At 43.0% G+C, this 22,661-nt stretch overlaps 1 protein-coding gene across 1 annotated transcript; it reads left to right on the plus strand.

Moving 5' to 3' along the window:
• Window positions 1-509: 509 nt before the first annotated feature.
• Window positions 510-14,790, plus strand: tbl2 (transducin beta like 2). The gene is made up of 7 exons (XM_078225014.1): window positions 510-703; window positions 4,049-4,179; window positions 7,785-7,969; window positions 10,367-10,518; window positions 11,187-11,313; window positions 11,585-11,737; window positions 13,913-14,790. Exons 1-7 carry the CDS (start codon window positions 577-579, stop codon window positions 14,367-14,369), a joined length of 1,332 nt encoding a protein of 443 aa, XP_078081140.1. The 5' UTR covers window positions 510-576; the 3' UTR covers window positions 14,370-14,790.
• The last annotated feature ends 7,871 nt before the right edge of the window (window positions 14,791-22,661 follow it).

Below are 22,661 nucleotides of genomic sequence, written 5' to 3' on the forward strand. Positions count from 1 at the left end.
TGGTGTTATTAGACTCCTTACTGTGTTTACCCCAGTCCAACGCTGGCATCTCCACATCACAACATTTATTGCCCATCCCGAGTTGCCCTAGGACGACAGTTGAGAGTCAACCACATTGACGTGGGTCTGGAGTCACATGTAGGCCAGACCAGGTAAGGACGGCAGATTTCATTCCCTAAAGGACATTAGTGAACCAGATGGGTTTTTATGACAACCGACAGCGGTTTCATGGTCATCAGTAGATTCTTAATGCGGATATTTTTTATTGAATTCTAATTCCACCATCTGCTGTGGCGGGATTCGAAAGCGATAATACCAGCAGGCCATCACCTCCCCCATAAGGTTTAAAGTTACTGAAGCCTCAGGGAGTGGAGTGCCACCTGCCAGTGGGGTTTTGTCCTAACGTCAATGACCCAGCAGAGCCTCGAGGACGTGGGCGGGGTTTCAGGCGGCACGCAGCCCGCGCGCCGACGTCAAGTACGCACCGACGTCATCCGCGTGCTGACGTCGCGCACGCCCCGACATCACCACTTCGTCCTGCCACGCGCACTGACGTTGCGGTGCAGCCCGGGCCCCATGGAGCCGCTCGCCATCCTAGCCCTGTCGCTGCTGCTCGGCGCGATCATCTTCTTCGTCTCGGCCGCGGTGACCGGATCGCGGAAGGCCGTGCCGCCTGAAAGCAGCAGCGGCAGCATCAATGAGGGTGAGGAGCCGGGGAGGGCGGGTGGAATAGCGGGGGGGAGGCGGCAATGGGAGCGCCGGCCCGAGTCCCGAGCACGGCCTGGCAGCTGTAAGCGCCTCCTATTGGCCGGATGGGCGGGGCCACCAGGGTGCTCCATTCATAAAATGTCAGAGGGCAAAGAGTAAAGGGCAGCTGGAGACTGTCACACTGCAGCTAGTGGTAGTGTCACAAGGCAAAGAGTAAAGGGCAGCTGGAGACTGTCACACTGCAGCTAGTGGTAGTATCACAGGGCAAAGGGCAGCTGGCGACTGCAGCAAGTGACACTCAACCAGCATTAGAGTACACCAGACCCAAGGAAAACCTCACTGAAAGAGAGAGCTTTGGGAATTACAGGCCCAAAGTCAATTTCTCACCTGACACTTACTGTTTTTTTTATTCATTCAAGGAACATGGGTGTTGCTGGCTGACCAGCATTTATTGTGCATCCTAGTTGGCCTTGATCAGAGAGCCAACCACATTGCTGTGGCTCTGGAATCACATGTAGGCCAGGACAGGACAGTAGATTTCCTTCCCTAAAGGACATTAGTGAACCAGGTGGGGTTTTTCTGATAATCAACAATGGTTTCATGGTCATCATTAGATTCTTAATTCCAGCAATTTTTTATCGAATTGAAATTCCGCCATTGCTGTGGCAGGATTCAAACCCAGTCCCCAGAACATTCCTGCGTTTCTGGATTCATGATCTAGCGATAATACCACTAGCGATCATAGTCTAGCAATAATAACCTTGGCCGTCGCCTCCCATGTCGGAAATTGTTTATCTCCTGCATCCCACAATGGAAGCTAATTTAAATTTGAATGAATCAGTGATCTGCTGCTTCCATTGTCTCCCTAGGGAGCCTGTCCCCTAGATTTGACCACTTGCACGCTAATCTCTGGATGTGCACCTCAGATTCCACCCCCCCCCCCCCCCCAAGGATTTACTTGGGAACATCAGAGGTACTACATGACCTGTTGAGTATTTCCAGCAGTATCTGCTTCCCCCCCCTCTCATCCTCATCCTAATGCTTTACTGAGGTGACTCAGGATAATGGGTCTGCAATGAAAGGAAAGAACTTGTTTATATATTGCTTATTATGTTCATCCCAAAATGCTTCAGCCAATGAAACACTTCTGAAGTGTAGTCAACAGTTGCTTTTTGTGGGCAAACATGGCAACCACTTTACACAAAAACAAATTCCTGCAAATAGCAATGGGAGATCACAATATTAATGGATCCAGTGTGACTTAACATATTTAGAACGATCCTCCTAATTCATACATTTAGAATTTTCTTTGCCACATAGTAATACTGGTGTTTTCAGCTCCACTGCTCTGCCAGGAAGTGTTAATCATTTTGTGTGAAGAAAAGTTCATCTATTTTTATTTTGTATACTTGGTTGGTTGAGGAGTAAACACTGGCCAGAACACGTGGAAAACTCTCATGACAGGTTCTGAATAGTGCTGTGGAATCTTTTACACCCACCTGAAAACGGACAGGATGTCATCTGAGAGATGGCAGCACTCCCTCAGTATTTCATTAAAATAATTGGCCTAGGTATGTGATCGAGTCCTGGAGTGAGTTTTAGGCCCTTCTGACTCAGAGGACAGACTATTAGCATTGAAGTAAGGTCGATACAGACTAAACCTTTCGCTGCAGCACACCTCAGCACTGAAACATTCCCTTCTCCTCAGCCCTGTTTCTACTAGCTGAGGAAGCGGAAGCAGAAGCATAGTGTGGACACATACGCTTGCACATTATGTTAACCAATCTTACTTCCTGTGCCCCAATTTTGATTGATGCCGAAGTAAATACCTATAATAGGAATTTTAATGTGAGTGGCTGTCTATCATGAAGTGGTTGCAGGCTACATGTTTTTAGAGGTTGCAGCAACACTTGGAGCAATTAACAACAGGCATTAACCTGCAGCATTACACGCTGGGATTGTATGTGATTTGTCAATCGCAATTTATCAGATGTCCAGCAGTACTAGGGAGGTGGAATGTACTTTAAGTGCACTGGTTGTAGTCTTGCCCTTTGGTTCTGGAGTTTTGTGGCACTGCACTGAGAATGTTAGTGTTTTCCAGAACATGAGGGATGCTTTGGTCTGAAATCACAATGGAGTGGGAATCTATAGCTTGGCAGAGCTGGGGGGTGCCATATTGAGTTTGGCTCATTGGTAACTTGCTGATGCCTCTCAGCAGTGAGTGCAAGAAGCCATAAGTATGATTGCACAAGAGAAGGTTGAAAATATTTAGCAGGACTGCCTTATGACTTTTTAAGGGTTCTTTGTGGACACTAAATTTGTTGCATTGCAGTTGGCATCTGGAAGTATGCACCTATCGTCTGCCTTTCTGTGCATGTCCCGTCTCTGTTATCCAATTCTTCCTTTGAGTCTGCCTTAGTCATTTGAATATTTGCATTTTGTAATGGTTCTAAAGGCCAAATGATAATTGGACTTTTAGTAAAAAAAGAGATCAGGAAACATATTCTGCTTGTTTCTCTCTAATATCTCTGGTTAATACATTTTTCAAAATTTGGAGTACATTCCGACTGAAACAAGTATTTATTTATTTATCTTTCTCCCTTGTGCCTTGTTCTTTGTGCCTATTCCGTGTTAATGAAAAATATATATTAATTTTACCTCCGATTTCACAAGTAGTCCTTTAGCTCTTCAGTTAAAAAAAATAGATTTTATTACATTTGGGAGAGAAGCACAATATCAGTTGCCTAACCTAAATGTCACTGATATATCCAGGGAATTCTGCACATGCCCAGGCAGCAGAATGTCTTTTTTTTTTAGATAACAGTGTCACTGTTCGAGGCAAATATTTAAACTCCAAACTCAGGCCCTTGGGAAATGCTAAGGCCCCAAGGATTAATGCTGAGATCCTCTCCCTCTGTATGGCTCGGTACGAACAGTCAGTGTTGAATCCATTGAGCACTTAGGATGCTAAACAATGACAGCAGAGTAATAGAAATCCAAATGAGTGACAGCTTTATCATGTGTTAAAGTCATATCTTTGGTGACCATTATACAGAATATATTAGACAAGGTTTTGTTTTTCTTTGTGCTTGTAGAAATCCAACATGGTACTAAATCTGTTCACATACGCATATTGGCTAAAGTGTATTGTCTTTGTTCTTGCTTCCTTCTCTAGTCGCTATCTGTGTCCCTCTCCCGAGCTGCTGGCCGTGCTGCCCATCAGCAGATACGAGCACATATGGTTGAAAACTTTGGTTATAGATATCTTGGTATAGAGAGATATTTTATTTAATTATTATTAAAATGTTTGTGAACTGAAGCCATCTGTTGTCTCATTCAGAGGGCAGTAAAGTCAGTAATGGTGTGAGTGACAGAAGCACAGCATCAAAGAAGCAAAAGTTGCAGCGTCCACGTAAAGAAAAATTGCAGCAACATGTTTTTGCCCACCCACTGCTGGCCACTTCACTAAAGGTAAGGACTAGTTGCTTGGTCATGCTTTGACAAAATGTCGTTTTTCAGCAATATTAAAGGTAAAAAACTTTAAAGCTATACAGAAAACCTGTCACAACACTACTTGCTTCAGCAGCCGTGTTAGTATTGAGAACAGTAACTGAGATAGGGAAAAGCAAGGTGAAATAGAATAAAATCCCTTCAGTGCAGAAAGAGGCCATTTGGCCCATTGAGCCTGCATCGACAACAATCCCACTCGGGTCCCATCCTCGAAACCCCACGTATTTACCCTGCTAATCTTCCTGACACTAAGGGGCAATTGAGCATGGCCAATCAACCTAACCCGCACATCTTTGGAGTGTGAGAGGAAACCCACGCAGACACGGGGAGAACGTACAGACTCCACACAGACAGTCACCCAAGGCCGAAATTGAGAATGGGTCCCTGGTGCTGTGAGGCAGCAGTGCTAACCACTGTGCCGCCCAAGTCTTAGTCATTTCTGTAGTTCAATAACAACTTGCATTGATATAGAGTCTTTTTAATGTAGAAAACCATTCCAAGGCCTATCACAGAGATGTAATAATAAAGGAAAACAGAGATTCATTCTTGACTTCTTCACCTTTATGTGGCTGAGCATGTTTTTAGAGCTGTGATCCTCCATGCAAGATGCAGTACAGAGGGAAAACCCTGGCAGATACTGGAAATCTGAAATAAAACAGAAAATGCTGGAAATGTTCTGTATGTCAGACAGTATCTTTGGAGAAATGAGTTAATGGGTGGAATTTTATGTGCCTGTGGTGGGTGAGCACATAAAATGGCATAGGCACTCAGCCCACCATCTACACTATAATACATTTGGTGTGAACAACATGGTGGAGCAGGAAGCCCAATGGTTAAAAGGGTGGAAAGGAGGTTGCTATTTGTGAACTGTCCTTTGTTGAGTAACCCCCCCACCGCCGACTAAGACCTTCCTTCCTGATGCCCACTTGGCACTGCCGGGACTGGTGGAGCTGGTGGCAAATCCGTTTGGGTGTGATGGTCACTCCAGTGAGGGACGGAAGACCCACTCGGCCCTTGTTAATAAGCCCACAGTGCTTTATTGCTGCTGGGCTGCTCGGTGTGTTGTCAGTTGGCTTCACGGCAACTCGATTTCTTGGGGGGGGGGGGGGTTGCTTGCCTTCTGCACCCCTGTATTATTCAGCCCAGTGTCTCGGATTGTGATGACCCTTCATCAGAACTGAGGAGAGTCGCAAATGTAACAATTTTTGGAAGTGGAAGGGAGGAGAGTGTGGATGAAGAAAAGAGAAGGCCTGTGATAAGGTGGAGGGCAGGAGAGACTAAAGGACAAAATGTTTCATGGTACAAAAGCCAAAGTGAGTGATAATGGGCATAGTGGAGAAAATAGTGTATCCAGCTGAGATATGAATGTCTACATGGCAGCTGTCCAAGTACAATATGAAGGAACAAAGAAACAAGATAAAACCGAACCAGCAAAAGAAAGAAACGAAACAACACCTTCATGGAGTCCATAAGTATAACCATTCAGCATTTTAATTTTCCACTTTGCTCCCACTCTAAGTTTTCAATGGTCTGCGACAGTGTTCCAGTGAAGCTCAATGCAAGCTCGAGGAAGAGCATCTCACCTTTTGACTCTGCACTCTACAGCTTTCTGGATTCTACATTAAATAAAAAACTTTAGATCTTCACCCCGCCTCCATTTTGTTTTATTTTTTTTCCCCGCTGGTTAACATGAACTCTATTCTGTAACCGCAGCTGCTGTCTGAGCTACTGAGTATTTCCAGCATTTTCTGTTTTCATTTTATGTAACAGCCAGTGCTGTGCAGGATGCTTTATTCATGCTCTGCATCTTGGTTTGAAAAATTCATGATACATGTCAGCATCCATTTCTCACAGCTCCTTGCTGAAAAGCACATCACTGGGAAGCTTTTCTTGACTCTCCGGCACAACAATTGTGTAGCTATGGCAAAAGAACAATAAAGGATTTGCCTCCATAAACTTTGACCATTTTTTGGGCACAGAGTGATAGTGTTCTTCAGAGGTTCTCTCCTGTCTGATATTGATTACCGTGGCGAGTCCTTCCCATTCAAATAGAAACATAGGAGCAGGAGGCGGCCATTCGGCCCTTTGAGCCTGCTCCGCCATTCACCACACTCATGGCTGATCGTCCAACTCAATAGCCTAATCCTGCTGTCTCCCCATAACCTTTGATCCCATTCGCCCCAAATGCTATAAACCACTGATGGATGCCACCCTCTGAGGTTAGCTTCATACAATCATTGTCAGGCATTGGTCACGCATAATTCTTCCCTACCTGATGATTAATAAGTGCTGAATTTGTACATTCTTCCCATCTGGTCATTGATGAGTGCTGGGTGTTTGAGATCTTCCCCATCTTGTCACTGGGATGCGGCTTTGTGAGCTTCTTCCTGTTCAGTCAGCAGTGAACACCAGATTGTGTAATTCGTCTCACACTAATAGATGCTGGCTCTTGAGTTCCTCTCTGTGTTGTCATTGATCCCTGCATACATTGGTCAGTGCCTGTATCCGATGTTAAATGTGGAACTCTGAACCAACATCTATTGGCGATACTGGAAACATCGTCAATAGGTCTGCAATTTTTAATGACAAATTCCTGTGAGCCACTACTTGTCGGTAATGATACTGGAGGAACTCTGTGCCAGTACCTGTTGGTGATTCAAAAAGCTTCATAGTGGTAATGGTCATATATTTTTACCCAGCAAATTTATTGTGCATTTAGATCCGCTGTAACTATCTTCTTGGCGTTATTTTCTGCCGTGGGCAGTTTGGACATCTTAACTTTTATGGGAGTTGACTCACACTACTCTCTCTGTCTTTCTATCTGTTTGCATGATAGTGTAACCCAGGGTGTGGCAATAATAGCCCTTGTGATCTGGACATGGTATTCGTGTGATTCGCATGTGTACACTTCTTCAAATTATCCAAAGGTGAAGCAAATGAACACTTGGTGCTACACAAAAATGAGCTGCTTTATTTCACAGTAAGATGAACATGCAGAACAGCACTTAATTCAATCTCTATAGTTTATATTTGTGCAGTAATAAAAAAAGGCATGTTATACTACCCACATCAGCGGGCCATCCTACTTGACTCAAATCAAGACTGCATTTCTAACTTGGTAAAAGCTCTCTAACAATCCTGCCTAGCTTCCTGGCTTTACTGGTTTTCAAACCTAACTGTGTCTATTTCGGTTTTATCACTTGCTGCTCACAGTTAGAAAATGATCTACCAGATTTCCTCCTAAATGTCTAGCGCCAGTGAATCCCCAACACAGTAGGCACGAGGTGTTTAGTGATTACTGAGAAAAGCTAGCAAATTATTTATTATTTCCAATCTGAGAAAATACCATCAAAGTTGTTTTATTAGCAACTTAATTATCTATCATCTCGGATCCTTTTTGTTAAAATTACACTATGCACTTGAAGCATTTTTAAAGTAACACTTTCTGTCCAATGAAGAGTTATCAGAAAATTCTGAAAGATGACACAAACCTTAGTATAGATGAAGCATGTATTATCAGTGACTTGAAAAGATATTTTGATTGAATTGTTATTTTGTTTTTAAAGAGTCACAGTGGGAATGTCAGCTGCCTGGATTTCAGTAGTAATGGAAAGTACCTGGCTTCCTGTGCTGATGACCGTACAGTACGAATTTGGAGCACAAAAAACTTTCTTGAGCATGACCACCGTTGTTTGCGAGCTAACGTTGAGCTTGATCACGCCACACATGTGTGCTTCAGCCCTGACTCCAGGTAAAATCTGATTTACTTAAACATGTAATCATAGAATGTTTACTGTACAGAAGAAGACCATGTGGTCTCCCGTGTCTGTGCTGGCTCTCTGAAAGTATATTTTTTCCAGAGCCACTCTCCAATCATCTTCCCATAGCTGTACATTTTTCCTTTCCAGATATTTATCCAATTTCCTCTTGAATGCTTTGATTGAACCTGCTTGCCCAACACTCTCAGGCAATGCATTTCAGATTCGAACCACTTGCTGTGTAAATAAGATTTTCCTCATGTTGCCTTTTCTTCTTTTGCCAATTACCTCCCACTTATGCCCTTTGGTTTTTAATACTTCCCCCGGTGGGAAACATTTCTCCCTATATACTCTATCTAGATCCCTCATAGTTTTGAATACCTCTTTCAAATCTCTTCTCAAACTTCTTTTCAACCTCTCCAATCAGTCTTCATAACTGAATAGTTCCTCATCCCTAGAACCATCCTTGTGAATCTTTTCTGCATCCTCTCTAATGCCTTCATATTCTCCCTAAAGTTTGTTGTCCATGCTTGGACACAGTACTGCAGTTGCGGCTGGGCTACTGTCTCATACATGTTTAACTTAACTTCCTTACTGTATGTTCCTATTGATAAAGCCCAGGAAGTTGTATGCTTTATGCTCTGTCAACCTGTCCTGCCACCTTCAATGATTTATACACAGAGGTCCCTCTGTGCCTTCATCCCCTTCAGAATTGTACCCTTTATGTTGTGCTGTCTCTCTGCCTTCTTCCTACTAAAATGAATCACTTCACACTTCTCTGCATTAAATTTCATCGGCCACGCATCTTCCCATTCCACCAACCTGACTTTGTCTTTCTGAAGTTCTACACTATCCTCTTTACAGTTCACAATACATGCATCCTCAGCTTTTAAAATTGTGCTTTGTACATCAAAGTCTAGGTAGTTACAAAAAAATAGGAAGAGCAAGGCCTTAACATTGACCCCTGAGGAGCTCCACTGTAAACCTTCCTCCAGTCTCAAAAAACAACCATTCATCACTCCTCTCTGCTTCCTGTCACTCAGTCAGTTTTGTACCACTACTGTTGTCTTATTCCATGAGTCCTAACTTCGCTCATATCTGTTGTTTTGCAGCACTTTATCAAATGCCTTTTAGAAGTCCATATACGTCATATCAAAGTATTATCCTGATCAACCCTCTCTGTTACCTCATCAAAAAGTCAAGCAAGTTAATTAAATTAAATTTGTCCTTAACAAATTTGTACAGGCTATCCTTAATTAATCCACATTTGACCATGAATTTTGTCCCGTATTACCCTTTTTTGAACAAGGTGTAATATTTGCAAATTTCCACTCTTCTGGCACTAGGCCTGAGCCTAAAGAAGATTGGAAAATTATGGCCAGTGCTTCCACAATTCCACACACAGTTCCCTTGGTATTCTTGGATGCATCTCATTCAGTCCAAGTGCTTTATTAACTTAAAGTACAGACAGCCTATTCAATACCCTCTTCTTATTAATTTTAAACCCTTGAGATGTTTGAAATACCTCCTCTTTCACCTTGACCTGCACAGCATCTTCTCCCTTGGTAAAGATAGATACAAAGTACTAACTTGAATTGTAAAGACAGATACAAAATACCAGCCATATCCCCTGCCTCCATGTCTAATTCTCCTTTTTGGTCCACAGTCAGTCCCACCCCTTTTACCACTATTTTACTAGTTATATGCCTACAGAGGACTTTTGGATTCCCTTTCATGATAGCTGTCAGCCTCTTTTAATACTCTCTCTTTTCATCCTCTGAACCTTCTGTATTCACTCTGATTCCTTGTTGTATTCTCCATCTAACATCTGTCATAAGCACACTTTTTCTTCTTCATTTTCATTTCTATCTGTTTTGCCAGCTCAGGTGCTCTGGATTTCTTTGCCCTACCTTTCCCCTTATGTGAATATACCTTGTGCCTGAACTACCTCTTCTTTAAAAATAGACCACTGTTCAGTTATAGCCTTGTCTGCCAACCATTGAGTCCATTTTACCAGGGTTAGAACAATTCATATCCGATTGAAGTTGGCTTTCCCCCCATTATTATTCTTCTGGATTGCTTCTTGTCCTACTCCATAGCCAACCATTTTGGCATTTAGAATTTATATATTATTGGAAGAAACTTATTTTGCCGTTCGGGTGCAGCAACCAGAATCTCTCTCGCCAATTAGCTAGGTCTAAGTTGCAGATTTGGTAGAACCAAATAAGTAACTTGTCAACTTACATCTCATGATTGTAATCCCATCTAATTTTAATCCTTCAGTGTCTGAATCTTATTGTTTTTACTGCCACCCCTGAATATTGGTTCTTTACCACTTGAGATGCCACCAGTGTGTCCATTTAGTTTTCTTTTTAATTCTGTCACTACAGAGCCTTCATCACTTGGCTGGCAAATGAAGAAACAATCCGGGTTTTTAAAATGAGCAAAAAGGATGATGGCTCATTTGCATTCGCTGCTGCGCCTGAAGACTTCCCAAAGAAGCATAAAGCTCCCATTGTGAATATCGGAATTGCGGAAACAGGTGCGGGCCCTCATCCAATGTTAGTGGTTCGCTTCTCTCTGGGCTGGGAGTTCATCCTGTGTTTGATTCACTCCTTTTAGTTGGGAGGTTTGACGCAGTGCCTAGTTCTGTTCATTTTCCTCAGCTGGAAGCATTGACCCTGCATTAGAAAAGCTGGTCTGCTTTATTCCTGGTTATTCAGTTGGAGGAGGTCGAAGACTTCTACCTGAAGGCTTTGAGATATTTATCAGTAATGGGGACAAGTTACTGAGTTGTTTTATTATTTGTGATCTGAGAATGCATCATAGCGAATTCGTTAACACTTTATGTACCTATTGTCTCAAAATCCCTGTATTAACTTGCAAGCATTTAACATAAAATATTTCCCCAAGTACATTGTATTCAAATGGTGGAAACAACCCCAGACTGTGACCGTGATCTGGGATGACTTGCCATATTACCCATGCTACAGTGTATAGCGAAATATTATCAGTGCTTTCTGGTGGCATGACTGAAGTCATAGACTTAGTACATTAGGAGATTGTGAGCGTAAACATGGGCTAAGTGGTGGGCACTGGCCTTTGCTTGGCTAGTAATTACATGCCAGAGATGGAGTAGGACTGTCAACTATAAATACTCTGAACAGAGCAAAATATATTAACTGTGAGTCTATTTAATCTTAATTGTAGGAAAGTTCATTATGTCTGCATCAAATGACACTACCATCCTGATCTGGGACCTGAAAGGAGAGGTTCTAGCTACAATTAACACTAACCAGATGAACAACGCATACGCCACAGTGTCTCCTTGTGGAAGGTTGGTGTCATTCACTTTGGCATTAAACAACACAAACCCAGCAGTAATACCATATATACAGGTGCAGTAAGGAAAGGGAAGGCCAACACAAAAAGCCCGATTGGAACTGACCAAATGCTACCTTGCATCCAGCATTTGCGCTGTTGCTTCACATTGTTGTCAATCTTGACTGTTTATCAGGTGCTGCAGGCAAAGATTGTGTCAAAAGTAGATTGCATGACTTTTTAAAAACATTACTTGATGGATTATGACGCCATTTCCATTTCTGCAGGTTTGTGGCTTCATGTGGCTTTACACCAGATGTGAAAGTTTGGGAAGTTTGCTTTACCAAATCGGGCACATTCCGTGAGGTGATGAGAGCCTTTGATCTAAAGGGTCATTCAGCTGGCATTTATTCGTTTGCTTTCTCCAATGACTCCAGAAGGTGAGACTTTACGATCCCCTCGCATATAGTATCTTAAGTAGTATGTACTCTTTAAAAAGCATTCACCCCACCAATTTCAGTGCTTCATTTATATACATGCAACAACATGTTTCAAACAATTGTGACAGATATATTATGGCATGGACCAAGAGCGGTAGAGTTTGCAGAGAAACTAAAGGACTTTCGAGATCACATTTTTAATGTGTTTTTGACAAGCACAGGATCTTGTCCCGTGCCGTCATGGTGCTGTCAATGACCTCCCAGCCACCAGGCTAACACAGAGAAAAAACCCTAGACCATTTCAGGGAAAAGAATCTGAGAAATTTGTCTTTGATTCTTCTGAGGCAATCAAAACAGGAGATGAGTGACTTTCAGATATATCTCTCAGTGCTCCACCCACCTCCTGTTAGCTTCAATATCTGTCATCGTTAGAAATCCAGTTTCCTTGCGTCCCTGAAGCAAAACTGTACTCACCGCACAAGTTAGTAACCTGTTCCAGAGGTTGATGACCCTCTGTAAATAGAAGACTTTCTGGCAGCTAACCTGAATCTGTTGATGCAACTGTATGTATTTTCCTTGCTCCTCTTAACCTAAAAAAAATAGTTTATTTGCAAGGACTGTTTCTGCTTCCTTCATTAATTTAAAGAACTCTTAACAAATCTCCTTGCAGTCTAGACCTTTCTAAAGTAAAAGAAAGAACCTGCTATACCGATTGCTGTATCTAAATGCTCTCCTTTGAGCCTTTTTCAGAGCCTCGAAATCCGCTCCCATTTGAGAGACCAAATTTAGATGAAATATTTTAATAAGGACATTTATTAGGGCTTTTGGCTTTTTCTTCCACATCAGATCTAGCAATATAATCTCTTATGTTTCTGACACTCATTATGAACTTACTGTAATGGTTCCTATTCCACACAACAACCTTACATTCTGAATCCTTCACAATGTACAATGGCTTTCTGTTCATTTACATCCGCTCACACCACTTCTACCCCCACCCCCCCAAATGATAGCACGTCTATCTATGCTAAATGACATTCACCAAATGTTTGGGTCTGTTGCAAGCTTGCACACTATTCTCCATTGCTATTGTCCAAATAATAAAGATGGTGACGAGCAGTAGTCCCAAGACTGATTCCTACGAGATTCAGTTACCACAGAGCCGTTGTCAACAGTAGTAACTTTCAGTCTTGATGAATACAACCAATTTTTTCTATCTGCCTGCCAATCTCGCAGAACTACATCATATTTAGTGGCATATTGTGTGGCAATTCATAAAAAGCTTTTTGAAAATGTACGTATACAGTGCCAATTGAGCTACCTACATCCACCAACCTAATATCTTCATCAAAGCAATTCAGCAGCTTAATAAGACCTGGCTTCATTTAGTAGAAGCCACACTAAGAGTCTCTAACAATCCCTTTGCAGTGTGTCTAATGATCCCTTTTTGCAACTTTCCGGCTGCCAAAGTCAAGCTATCATTTTCTGATTTTGGCCTTGTTTTTCTTATTGAAGGTTGGCTCCATCTTTGATAATTGGCACCATATTTAAATATTGATCTAGGGCCCAAACAATCTGTTTCCAAATTCTTGAGCAAATATCTGTTGATGTAGACCAAGAAGATTAGATTATAGTCTTTAGGCTCTTTTCACTTTTGGATAAGAAAATCAGAGATCACAAAAAGATTAAACCCCGTGAGTGGAGGGATGAAAATGTGATTCTTGTTGTACCGGATGATTATCTTTCCTTTAGTTTGTACGTTGTGTAATGTGTGCACAGTCATTAACCTCTGGATATTGGGTAGTTATTTAATTTAATTGACTGCTCCATTTGCTTCTTGCTGTTCGAGAGCAGAATGGGCAAAGTCCTGTGAGCCGCTCACCGGCTTTCAGTTAGGTTTTAGTGTTTGAACTGATGAGATCTAAGAGAGGTAATGGTCAAGGTATTACATTTTAATGTATGAGTTGCTAGTGAGTTCTCAATTGGTTGGTTGGGATAAATCATTCGGTAGTGTGTTCAGAATGACTTACTAACTTTAATTGTTAATGATTGGTTGGAAGCTGTTGAAACTACATAATCTAGTATTCTATATACCTTACGAATTTCTTTTAGGAAAACAGAATTTACAGGTTTGGCTAATTATTGAAACATTTATCTAATTTGTTTCCTGAACAGAATGGCAACAGTTTCTAAAGATGGCACCTGGAAGCTGTGGGACACTGCTGTTGAGTACAAGCAACAGCAGGACCCCTACTTGCTGTACACTATGAAATGCGATGTCTCCGATCCCTGCCGAATCGCTCTGTCCCCTGATGCCAGGGTGGTAGCTATCTCCAGTGGCTTCAACATCACAATGCACAATGCCAAGACGGGCAAGCAGGAGGAAGAGTTTTTAAATGTGCATGGGGAGGAGATTGCTGACTTGGCGTTTGACATCAACAGTAGGTTTTTAGTTTCGTGCGGTGACCGTGCGATCCGAGTCTTCCACAACGTGGTGGGATACCGTGCGGTTATTGAAGAGATGGAAGGCAGGCTAAAGAAAGCAACAAATGAAGCGATGCGGGAGAGATTGCAGCAGCAGATTGATGATGCACAGAGCGCTTTACAGGCAGTGTGTACAAAGAAAGAATAAAACTGCAACAAACTACTGTTGCCTTTGGCTTTTTGTGTTTCCGGATCTCCTCTGTAGGCTCAGAGGAATGTCTGTGACTTCACTTTAACTCTACATTATTTGTACGCAAAGTGAATTCAATATCCCTTGCCATTAGGTTTCAGCCATCACTAAAAGTCATTCTCGAGGACCAGTGGAATTTGATGCCCAGGACTGAATTTGAATGTTTTGTTTGGAGCAGAATTTCTGTAGATGAAGAAAATACAAATTTTCACTCTTTGTACCTGAAGCAGATTCTTGTTTATTGCTTTCTATCCCACTATAGTAACAGTCGGCATATCAGATTGGCAGTGAATTGACCTTAAATATTAAGAATCTCTTGGGATCTGTTGAATTTTTATTGAACTGAATTATAGATTTTAATACAATGCAATGGAATGATGCAAGTTCAGAATATTACTTTCTACACAACTCTACACCCATCTGTAGATGTAGAAAACACACATTTTCTTTTACCAACTTTTCTTTTACCAAGGAGAGTCGGTGCAGACTCAATGGGCCGAATGGCCTCCTTCTGCACTATAGGGATTCTATGATAACTACTTGTAAATTTTTCTTAACGAAAACAAAATACTGCAGATGCTGGAAACCAAATATAAATGGAAAATACTGGAAATACTCAGCTGGTCAGGCCACATCTGTCGAGAGGAACAGAATTAACTTTTCAGGCCGATGACCTTTCATCAACCAGAACAAGTTAGTGTTGTAGCAGGTTTTAATCAAGTGCAGAGGCAAATAGAGCTGTTGGGGGTGGAGGTTGGTGTAAAGTCTGGGATAGGATGGAAGGCAGGAATGATTAAATGACAAAAGGGATGATGATGATGCAAGGCAAAAGCAGATAATAATGGAACAAGAAAGGAGAAAAAAGGTGGGACGAGTGGAGCTGTAAATGCTAACAGCAAGATCGTTATCAAAAGTGGCTGCTTGAAAAAATGGGAACATTAGTTATGACCTGAAATTGTTCAGCTCCTTGTTGAATCTTGAAGGCTGCCTAATCAAGAGATCAAGTGCTGGTCCTCGAGCTTCTTTTGTGCTTCATTAGAACAATGCAGAGGCCAAGGACTGAGAACTCAGAGTGGAACAGAGAATTAGAATGAAAAGTCACTGGAGTTCAGGGTCTTGCTTGCAAACTAAAGAGGCACAGCAATCAACCAAGTGTAGACTGCCCAATTTGGAGGAGCCATGCACCATGAGCACCAATTATCGTGTACTAAATTGAAATAAGTACAAGTAAATTACTGCTTCACCTGGAGAAAGCGTTTAGGACTCTGAAAGTGGCAAAGGAGTTGGTAAAAGGGCAGGTGTTGCATCTCCCGTGCTTGAAGGTGTCTCCTGAAAGGGAGAGCATGTTGGAGGTGAAGATACAGTCCCTTTGAAAAGTTGAAAGTGATAGGGGAGGCAAAGATGTATTTGGTGGTCGCATCAGACTGGAAGTGACAGAATTTGCAGATGACAATGCATTGAATGTGGAGGCTGGTGGGGTGGAAGGTGAGGACAAGGGAAACCTATTGTGGTTCTGGAAAGGGTAATAGCAGAAGTACAGTAAGTGGGGGAGATACCATTAAGGGTCCCAACAACCATGTTGGAGCCATATCATTGGTTGAGAGAACCTATCCAAAGCAATGATATGGGGGGGGGCGGGGGGGGGTGAGCGGGCGGTGCAGATAGCTCGCTGCTATGCTCCATGCTGACCTGCCCCGCTGTCATAAAGCGCTGTGGACCAGTTAAACAATGGCATATGCCCCTCACCGGGACCCATGTCCGATTGGCCCACAGCTCCTCATATCCCGGCAGCACCAGAACCTCATCATTGAACGTGGCCGGGAACTCAGGAAAAGGAGGAAAGCTAATGGATCCCCAGAGCGAGTAGATCTGGGGTCTTGGGTAGGGAGGCATTGGGTAGGCTAGGGAGGGGGCAGAGGGTGGATTTAAGGCTGTGGGTTGGTAAGAAGGAAGGCTGGATTCGTTCTTAGAAAGGCCATCCTACAATTAGTAAAGGACAGCCCCTGATGAGCGAACCCCCATCTTTCTTCCCATTCTCTGAACAACTTTTTAAAAAGATCGTGCCGCTCACTCCTGTCTGACTACCACCATATTATGAGTGAACACGAAGATGGTGGGGGTGGGCACCAACCCTATTTTATGTGTCCCCCTGCCCTGCCCAAAACACACCTGGTTGATGTGTGTAAAATACAGCCTTATGTTGAGTTGGTTTGTTGGGTGTGAGACATCATTCTGTCCTACCTGTAGAACGGTTAGAGATGTTGCATAAGCTTTCCACCCCTCGTTGTGGTGGGGTTAATGTTGGTGCCTATCAAATGAGGCATCTTCCTCTCTAGCAGCGGGGAGGGGACTGTATGTTGATGGGGGAGATTGTCAGATGTCAGTAGATTTCAGTCACTTCATATGGTTGAAGAAGTGAAGAGTCTGTACTCGAGCTGCTGGCCCAATAAGAATTTGTTTTGTTCATTCAGTTTAGAATGGTTAAGTACAAACCTATTCTACATTCAATTTTATGATGGACATAATTTGACCCAGCTTAAACAGTATATGGTTTGTTTCTTGGGGCGGAATTCTCCCAACCCGCTCGCAGTAGGTTTGGTGGCCAGTGGGCATGGAGAATCTGGCGGCAGTCAAAAAGTCAAACCCGCCAGCGTAAAATTACATTGCAATCTTTCCAATAGTAGGTCAGTCATCCTGTTGGCAGTGGGTGCAAACACCATTTGAAATCATTTGCACCAATGGATGCTCATTAAAACAGCTGCCCACCGGTGTCCTATCACGCCTTCCAATCTTGCGTCATGCCAGCAGGAAATCATGTCAGCATCAATTGCTAAGAAGTGGTGAGAGACGTTGAGGTGAGTGCAAAAATGCTTTCTGCTATAGTGCTGTGATATTCCTGATGTGCTCTCCAACACTGGCAGGGCAGATTGCTTCCTGCCCATCATCTCCATGCCGAACTGAACAAGACAAGCTGGGCAATGGGGAAGGAGGGCTGTGCAGGGGGGTGTAGTGATGGTAGAGCGAGGGCTCAAGATGGCAGACAGAGAGACAGGAACATGATGCGTCCTCAACTTCCCCGGAGCGGAGAAGTTACGACATCTCCGGAGCCTTCAACATGTTATTGATGAAGACGAACATCTCGTCAAGGCCATCCCCACACCCCCACTTCTTGCTTTCAAACAACCGCACAACTTCAAACAGACCATTGTCCGCAGCAAACTACCCAGCCTTCAGGAGAACAGTGACCACGGCACCACACGACCCTGCCACAGCAACCTCTGCAAGACGTGCCGGATCATCGACACGGATGCCATCATCTCACACGAAAACAGCATCCACCAGGTACACGGTACATACTCTTGCAACTCAGCCAACGTTGTCTACCTGTTACGCTGCAGGAAAGGATGTCCCGAGGCATGGTACATTGGGGAAACCATGCAGAAGCTACGACAACGGATGAATGAACACCGCTCGACAATCACCAGGCAAGAGTGTTCTCTTCCTGTTGGGGAGCACTTCAGCGGTCACGGGCATTCAGCCTCTGATCTCCGGGTAAGCGTTCTCCAAGGTGTCCTTCACGACACACGACAGCGCAGAGTCGCTGAGCAGAGACTGATAGCCAGGTTTCGCACACATGAGGACTGCCTCAACCGGGATATTGGGTTCATGTCACACTATCCGTAACCCCTACAACTTGTCTGGATGTGCAAAATCTCACTAGCTGTCCTGTCTGGAGACAATACACATCTCTTTAATCTGTGCTTAATGCTCCCTCCACTCACATTGTCTGTACCTTTAAGACTTGATTAGCTGTAAAGGCTCACTTTCCAATCATTATTCATGTAAATTGAGTTTGTGTCTTTGTGCCTTGTTTGTAATCAGAACTCCCACCCACCTGACGATGAGACAGCCTGTTCCGAAAGCTCGTGGCTTTTGCTACCAAATAAACCTGTTGGACTTTAACCTGGTGTTGTTAGACTTCTTACTGAAAGAGAGCAGGCAGTTCAGCCTCAGGTCCTCCAGGAGAGTCGGAGAGAAATTTGCCTGTGCATAATTAACAAGGTTCCAAGTGCAGATTTTGGCATGGGATCCTGTCATTCTTGTTGGGACAGACATTGCTGGAGCCACCCACCACTGCACTTAGTTTCAAAATGATAGAATTCCACCTTTGGTCTTGAAATTGAACCTCTGTTTTCACGTTGCATCAGTCAAATGCTGACCAATTCTGCAGGCAACCAGTTACATACAAATAAATAGACGAATTTGGAGCAGGAGTAGGCTATTTGGCCCCTTGAGCCTGCTCTGGTATTCACTAAGGTTGTAGCTGATCTGATTTGGTCTCAACTTTCACTTTCCTTCTTATCCCCTATATCCTTACATTCTTGATTGACAATAGAATCAATCTAACTCAGCTTTTAAAATATTTAATGATCCTGCCTCCACTGCTGTCTGGGGAATAGAATTCCGCAGGCTGTTGACCCTCAGAGAAATCAGTTCCCCTCTCTCTTAAATGTGAGACCCCTTATTTTCAAACTGTGTCTCCTAGTTCTAGTTCCTTCCATAAGGGGAAACATCCCTTCAGCATCCACCCTGTCAAGTGAGAGAGTTTAGTGAACTGAGGGAAACTTAAATATCTTTCTAAAAACCTAATATTGTTTGTATTTAACATTTAACTACAAGTGCCATGTACTGCATAACTAAGTAATGTGTAAATTAGAAGTCTCACCCAGGCTCTTTCAAGTGAGATGTTAAATCAAAGTCCTTTCTGCCCTTCCAAGTGGATGTAAAACATTTTCATAAGACCATAAGACATCGGACCAGAATTAGGCCACTCAGCCCATCGAGTTTGCTCCGCCATTCAATCATGGCTGATTTTTTTCTCATCCCCATTTTCCTGCCTTTTCCCCATAACCCCTGATCCTCTTATTAATCAAGAACCTATCTATCTCTATCTTAAAGACACTCAATGACCTGGCCCCCACAGCCTTCTGCGGCAAAGAGTTCCACAGATTCACCACTCTCTGGCTGAAGAAATTCTTCCTCATCTCTGTTTTAAAGGATCGTCCCTTTAGCCTGAGGTTGTGCCCTCTGGTTCTAGTTTTTCCTACTAGTGGAAGCATCCTCTCCACGTCCATGCTATGGCAGCATTTGTAACTAGGTAGATGGTCTAAAGACACAACTAGAGGTAAATGGATAGAGCATTTTACCTGACACTCGAGTCTATAAGAACATAAGAAATAGGAGCAGGAGTAGGCCATCTAGCCCCTCGAGCCTGCCCCGCCATTCAATAAGATCATGGCTGATCTGACGTGGATCAGTACCACTTACCCGCCTGATCCCCATAACCCTTAATTCCCTTACCGATCAGGAATCCATCCATCCGCGCTTTAAACATATTCAGCGAGGTAGCCTCCACCACCTCAGTGGGCAGAGAATTCCAGAGATTCACCACCCTCTGGGAGAAGAAGTTCCTCCTCAACTCTGTCTTAAACCGACCCCCCTTTATTTTGAGGCTGTGTCCTCTAGTTTTAACTTCCTTACTAAGTGGAAAGAATCTCTCCGCCTCCACCCTATCCAGCCCCCGCATTATCTTATAAGTCTCCATAAGATCCCCCCTCATCCTTCTAAACTCCAATGAGTACAAACCCAATCTCCTCAGCCTCTCCTCATAATCCAAACCCCTCATCTCCGGTATCAACCTGGTGAACCTTCTCTGCACTCCCTCCAATGCCAATATATCCTTCCTCATATAAGGGGACCAATACTGCACACAGTATTCCAGCTGCGGCCTCACCAATGCCCTGTACAGGTGCATCAAGACATCCCTGCTTTTATATTCTATCCCCCTCGCGATATAGGCCAACATCCCATTTGCCTTCTTGATCACCTGTTGTACCTGCAGACTGGGCTTTTGCGTCTCATGCACAAGGACCCCCAGGTCCCTTTGCACGGTAGCATGTTTTAATTTGTTTCCATTGAGATAGTAATTTCATGACACTATTTGAAGTGAAAGGGAGAGCAATTAGTTCCTGGCCAACATTCATCCCACAACCAGCACCTAAAACAAATGATTGGGCCATTGATTTAATTGTGGTTTGTTAGACCTTGTGTGTAAATTCTCTGGGCCCTTCCTACAATAGTGATTGCACTTTGAAAGTACTTAATTAGTTATAAATAATTTTGAGGTGTCTTGAGATACAGGAAGTTGTTAGATAAATGCAATTATTTTTTCCCTTTGTACCTAAAATGTTGAGCCCTCTCCAATCTCACATATTGTTCACAATGTTAACTGCTTTAATGTTTTGATCTCCTCAACCCATCCTCATTCAATAGATCTCGCTATAATTTGAATACTCCCCTGCTTTTTTAACCTGCTATTGTGCTTTGCGAATTCATTCAAATGTTCACTGGTTTCGAGTAACAAATTTTCCAGGCAGCTGCTATTTATTTGCTTTTCAATAATTTCAATTTATTTACTCTGACTACCTCTTTGAAATAATGTTCTGGAATTACTTCAGGACATTTTTAGAATCTTTTATACCTCTTCCCTTGAATACGTTTTTGTCTAGACTCTTGACTTGGGATCAGTATTATGGCTGTTTGATGTGTAGTGCCTGTTATTATAAAGTCATATACTTTATGTCCAAAATAACTTTATTTATTTATTGGACAGAAACAACTGATTTGAAAAGACTGAACAACAGCATTTCAGTGACTTAAAACCGCAATGCCTTCAATGGTTGATGATTTGCATGACTGTATATTATAAATTCCAAAGCCATTAAAAACAGAGTCAGGCTGTCCAGGACAAGCCATCAAAAGCACTCATCTAAGAGGAATGTGAATGGGTCAGAAGTTGCAGTAATTCATAAAACATCCAGACAATCAATTGTGTATTCAAATGTACAGGGAAATAAGAATGGCTTTGGACAATGGACCTAGGTTGAGAAAAGAACTTGTGCAGTGACAATCTTAACACATCTAAACTAGCGTTTTTCAAAGTGGGGTTCGGGACCCGCAAGCGGATTTTGGTTGTTGAAAATGGATCGCTGGGTAAATTCTTGCTGCTCTATAAACTGTCCTGTTCAAAAAAAAGAGGGGTGAGCTTGCTAAAAATATTCTAAGTGCCGAACAAGCGTGAAAACGGGAGAGATTCGCACCCATTTTTTTCGCGAGAGAAAAATTCAAATCTTATGCCACTTTAGAGAAAAAAAGAGACAAAGTGTGATTCGCGCCAGTAGGGGAAGTGCACAGAGTCTATTCATGCTGGGAAGGCGGCTGATGCTGCTGAGGGTCCCATTGCACATGCACATGGTCTTCCAGTGCAGTGTGTAAAGTGTACACAGTTAGTGCACTGGGAGACATCCCCCCCCCCCCCCCCACACCGATCACGCCCCCCCCATGGCCAATTGCGCACCCCTGATTGCTGCCCCCTTGTTTTTTGCCCCTCTCGCAATCTTACCGGCTTGCAACACTGATTGACTGGCATGACAAGCCAGTAAGACTGCCCCCAGGATGTTCTGTGATCCTGCTTTAAAAAAAACACGGGATTTTCATTGCGACTGTAGCAGCAGTACTGCAGCTTGCCTGGACTCTGCCTGAGTCTTGAATTTCCCGCCATGAAGGCAGACTATATTATCTCACAAGCTAACTCATTATTTTTCACTTGTGCATAACAAATACTGAATCAATTTCAAAATGAGATGACGCCTGCAAAACAGGAAAAACATTGAGATGTTTTATATTTCTTTAAAGTTACGCTGTATGTGAGAAAAGATAATCGACACATAAACCACAGACTTCATTAGGTGCAGCAAAATGTTGTTATTGATGTGACATATCCCACCTACCAGGGAGGTTTATTGATGGGAATGGTAACAGATTGAGATAATTGGCAACTGCCCTATTAATTTTCCACCTAAAAGCAGCACGTTGATCTGATGAGCTCCGCAGTGCAAAGGTGCATCCGCAGTGCATCTTAAATGAGAAATCTGTCACAAATAAACAGCAGTCAATTTTCTGTGGATGGCTGAATAAAAGTAAATGAGAGTATTGTCTGATTTGGGACATTTATTTCAAATGTATAATGTTGGCGAGAGGAGTTTGCAAAATACTGACACCTTTGTGCCAAATATGGGCCGAATAAACTGGAAAATGGATCTGAAACTGACCCTCCCTGACGTTTAATATACTGTATAGTGTTAGTACAAAGTGGAAAGATTGTATTTCATTACGCATCCCATGTGACGT

This window comes from Mustelus asterias, chromosome 12 (genome assembly GCF_964213995.1).
Source record: "Mustelus asterias chromosome 12, sMusAst1.hap1.1, whole genome shotgun sequence".
In the NCBI taxonomy this organism is placed as follows: domain Eukaryota; kingdom Metazoa; phylum Chordata; class Chondrichthyes; order Carcharhiniformes; family Triakidae; genus Mustelus; species Mustelus asterias.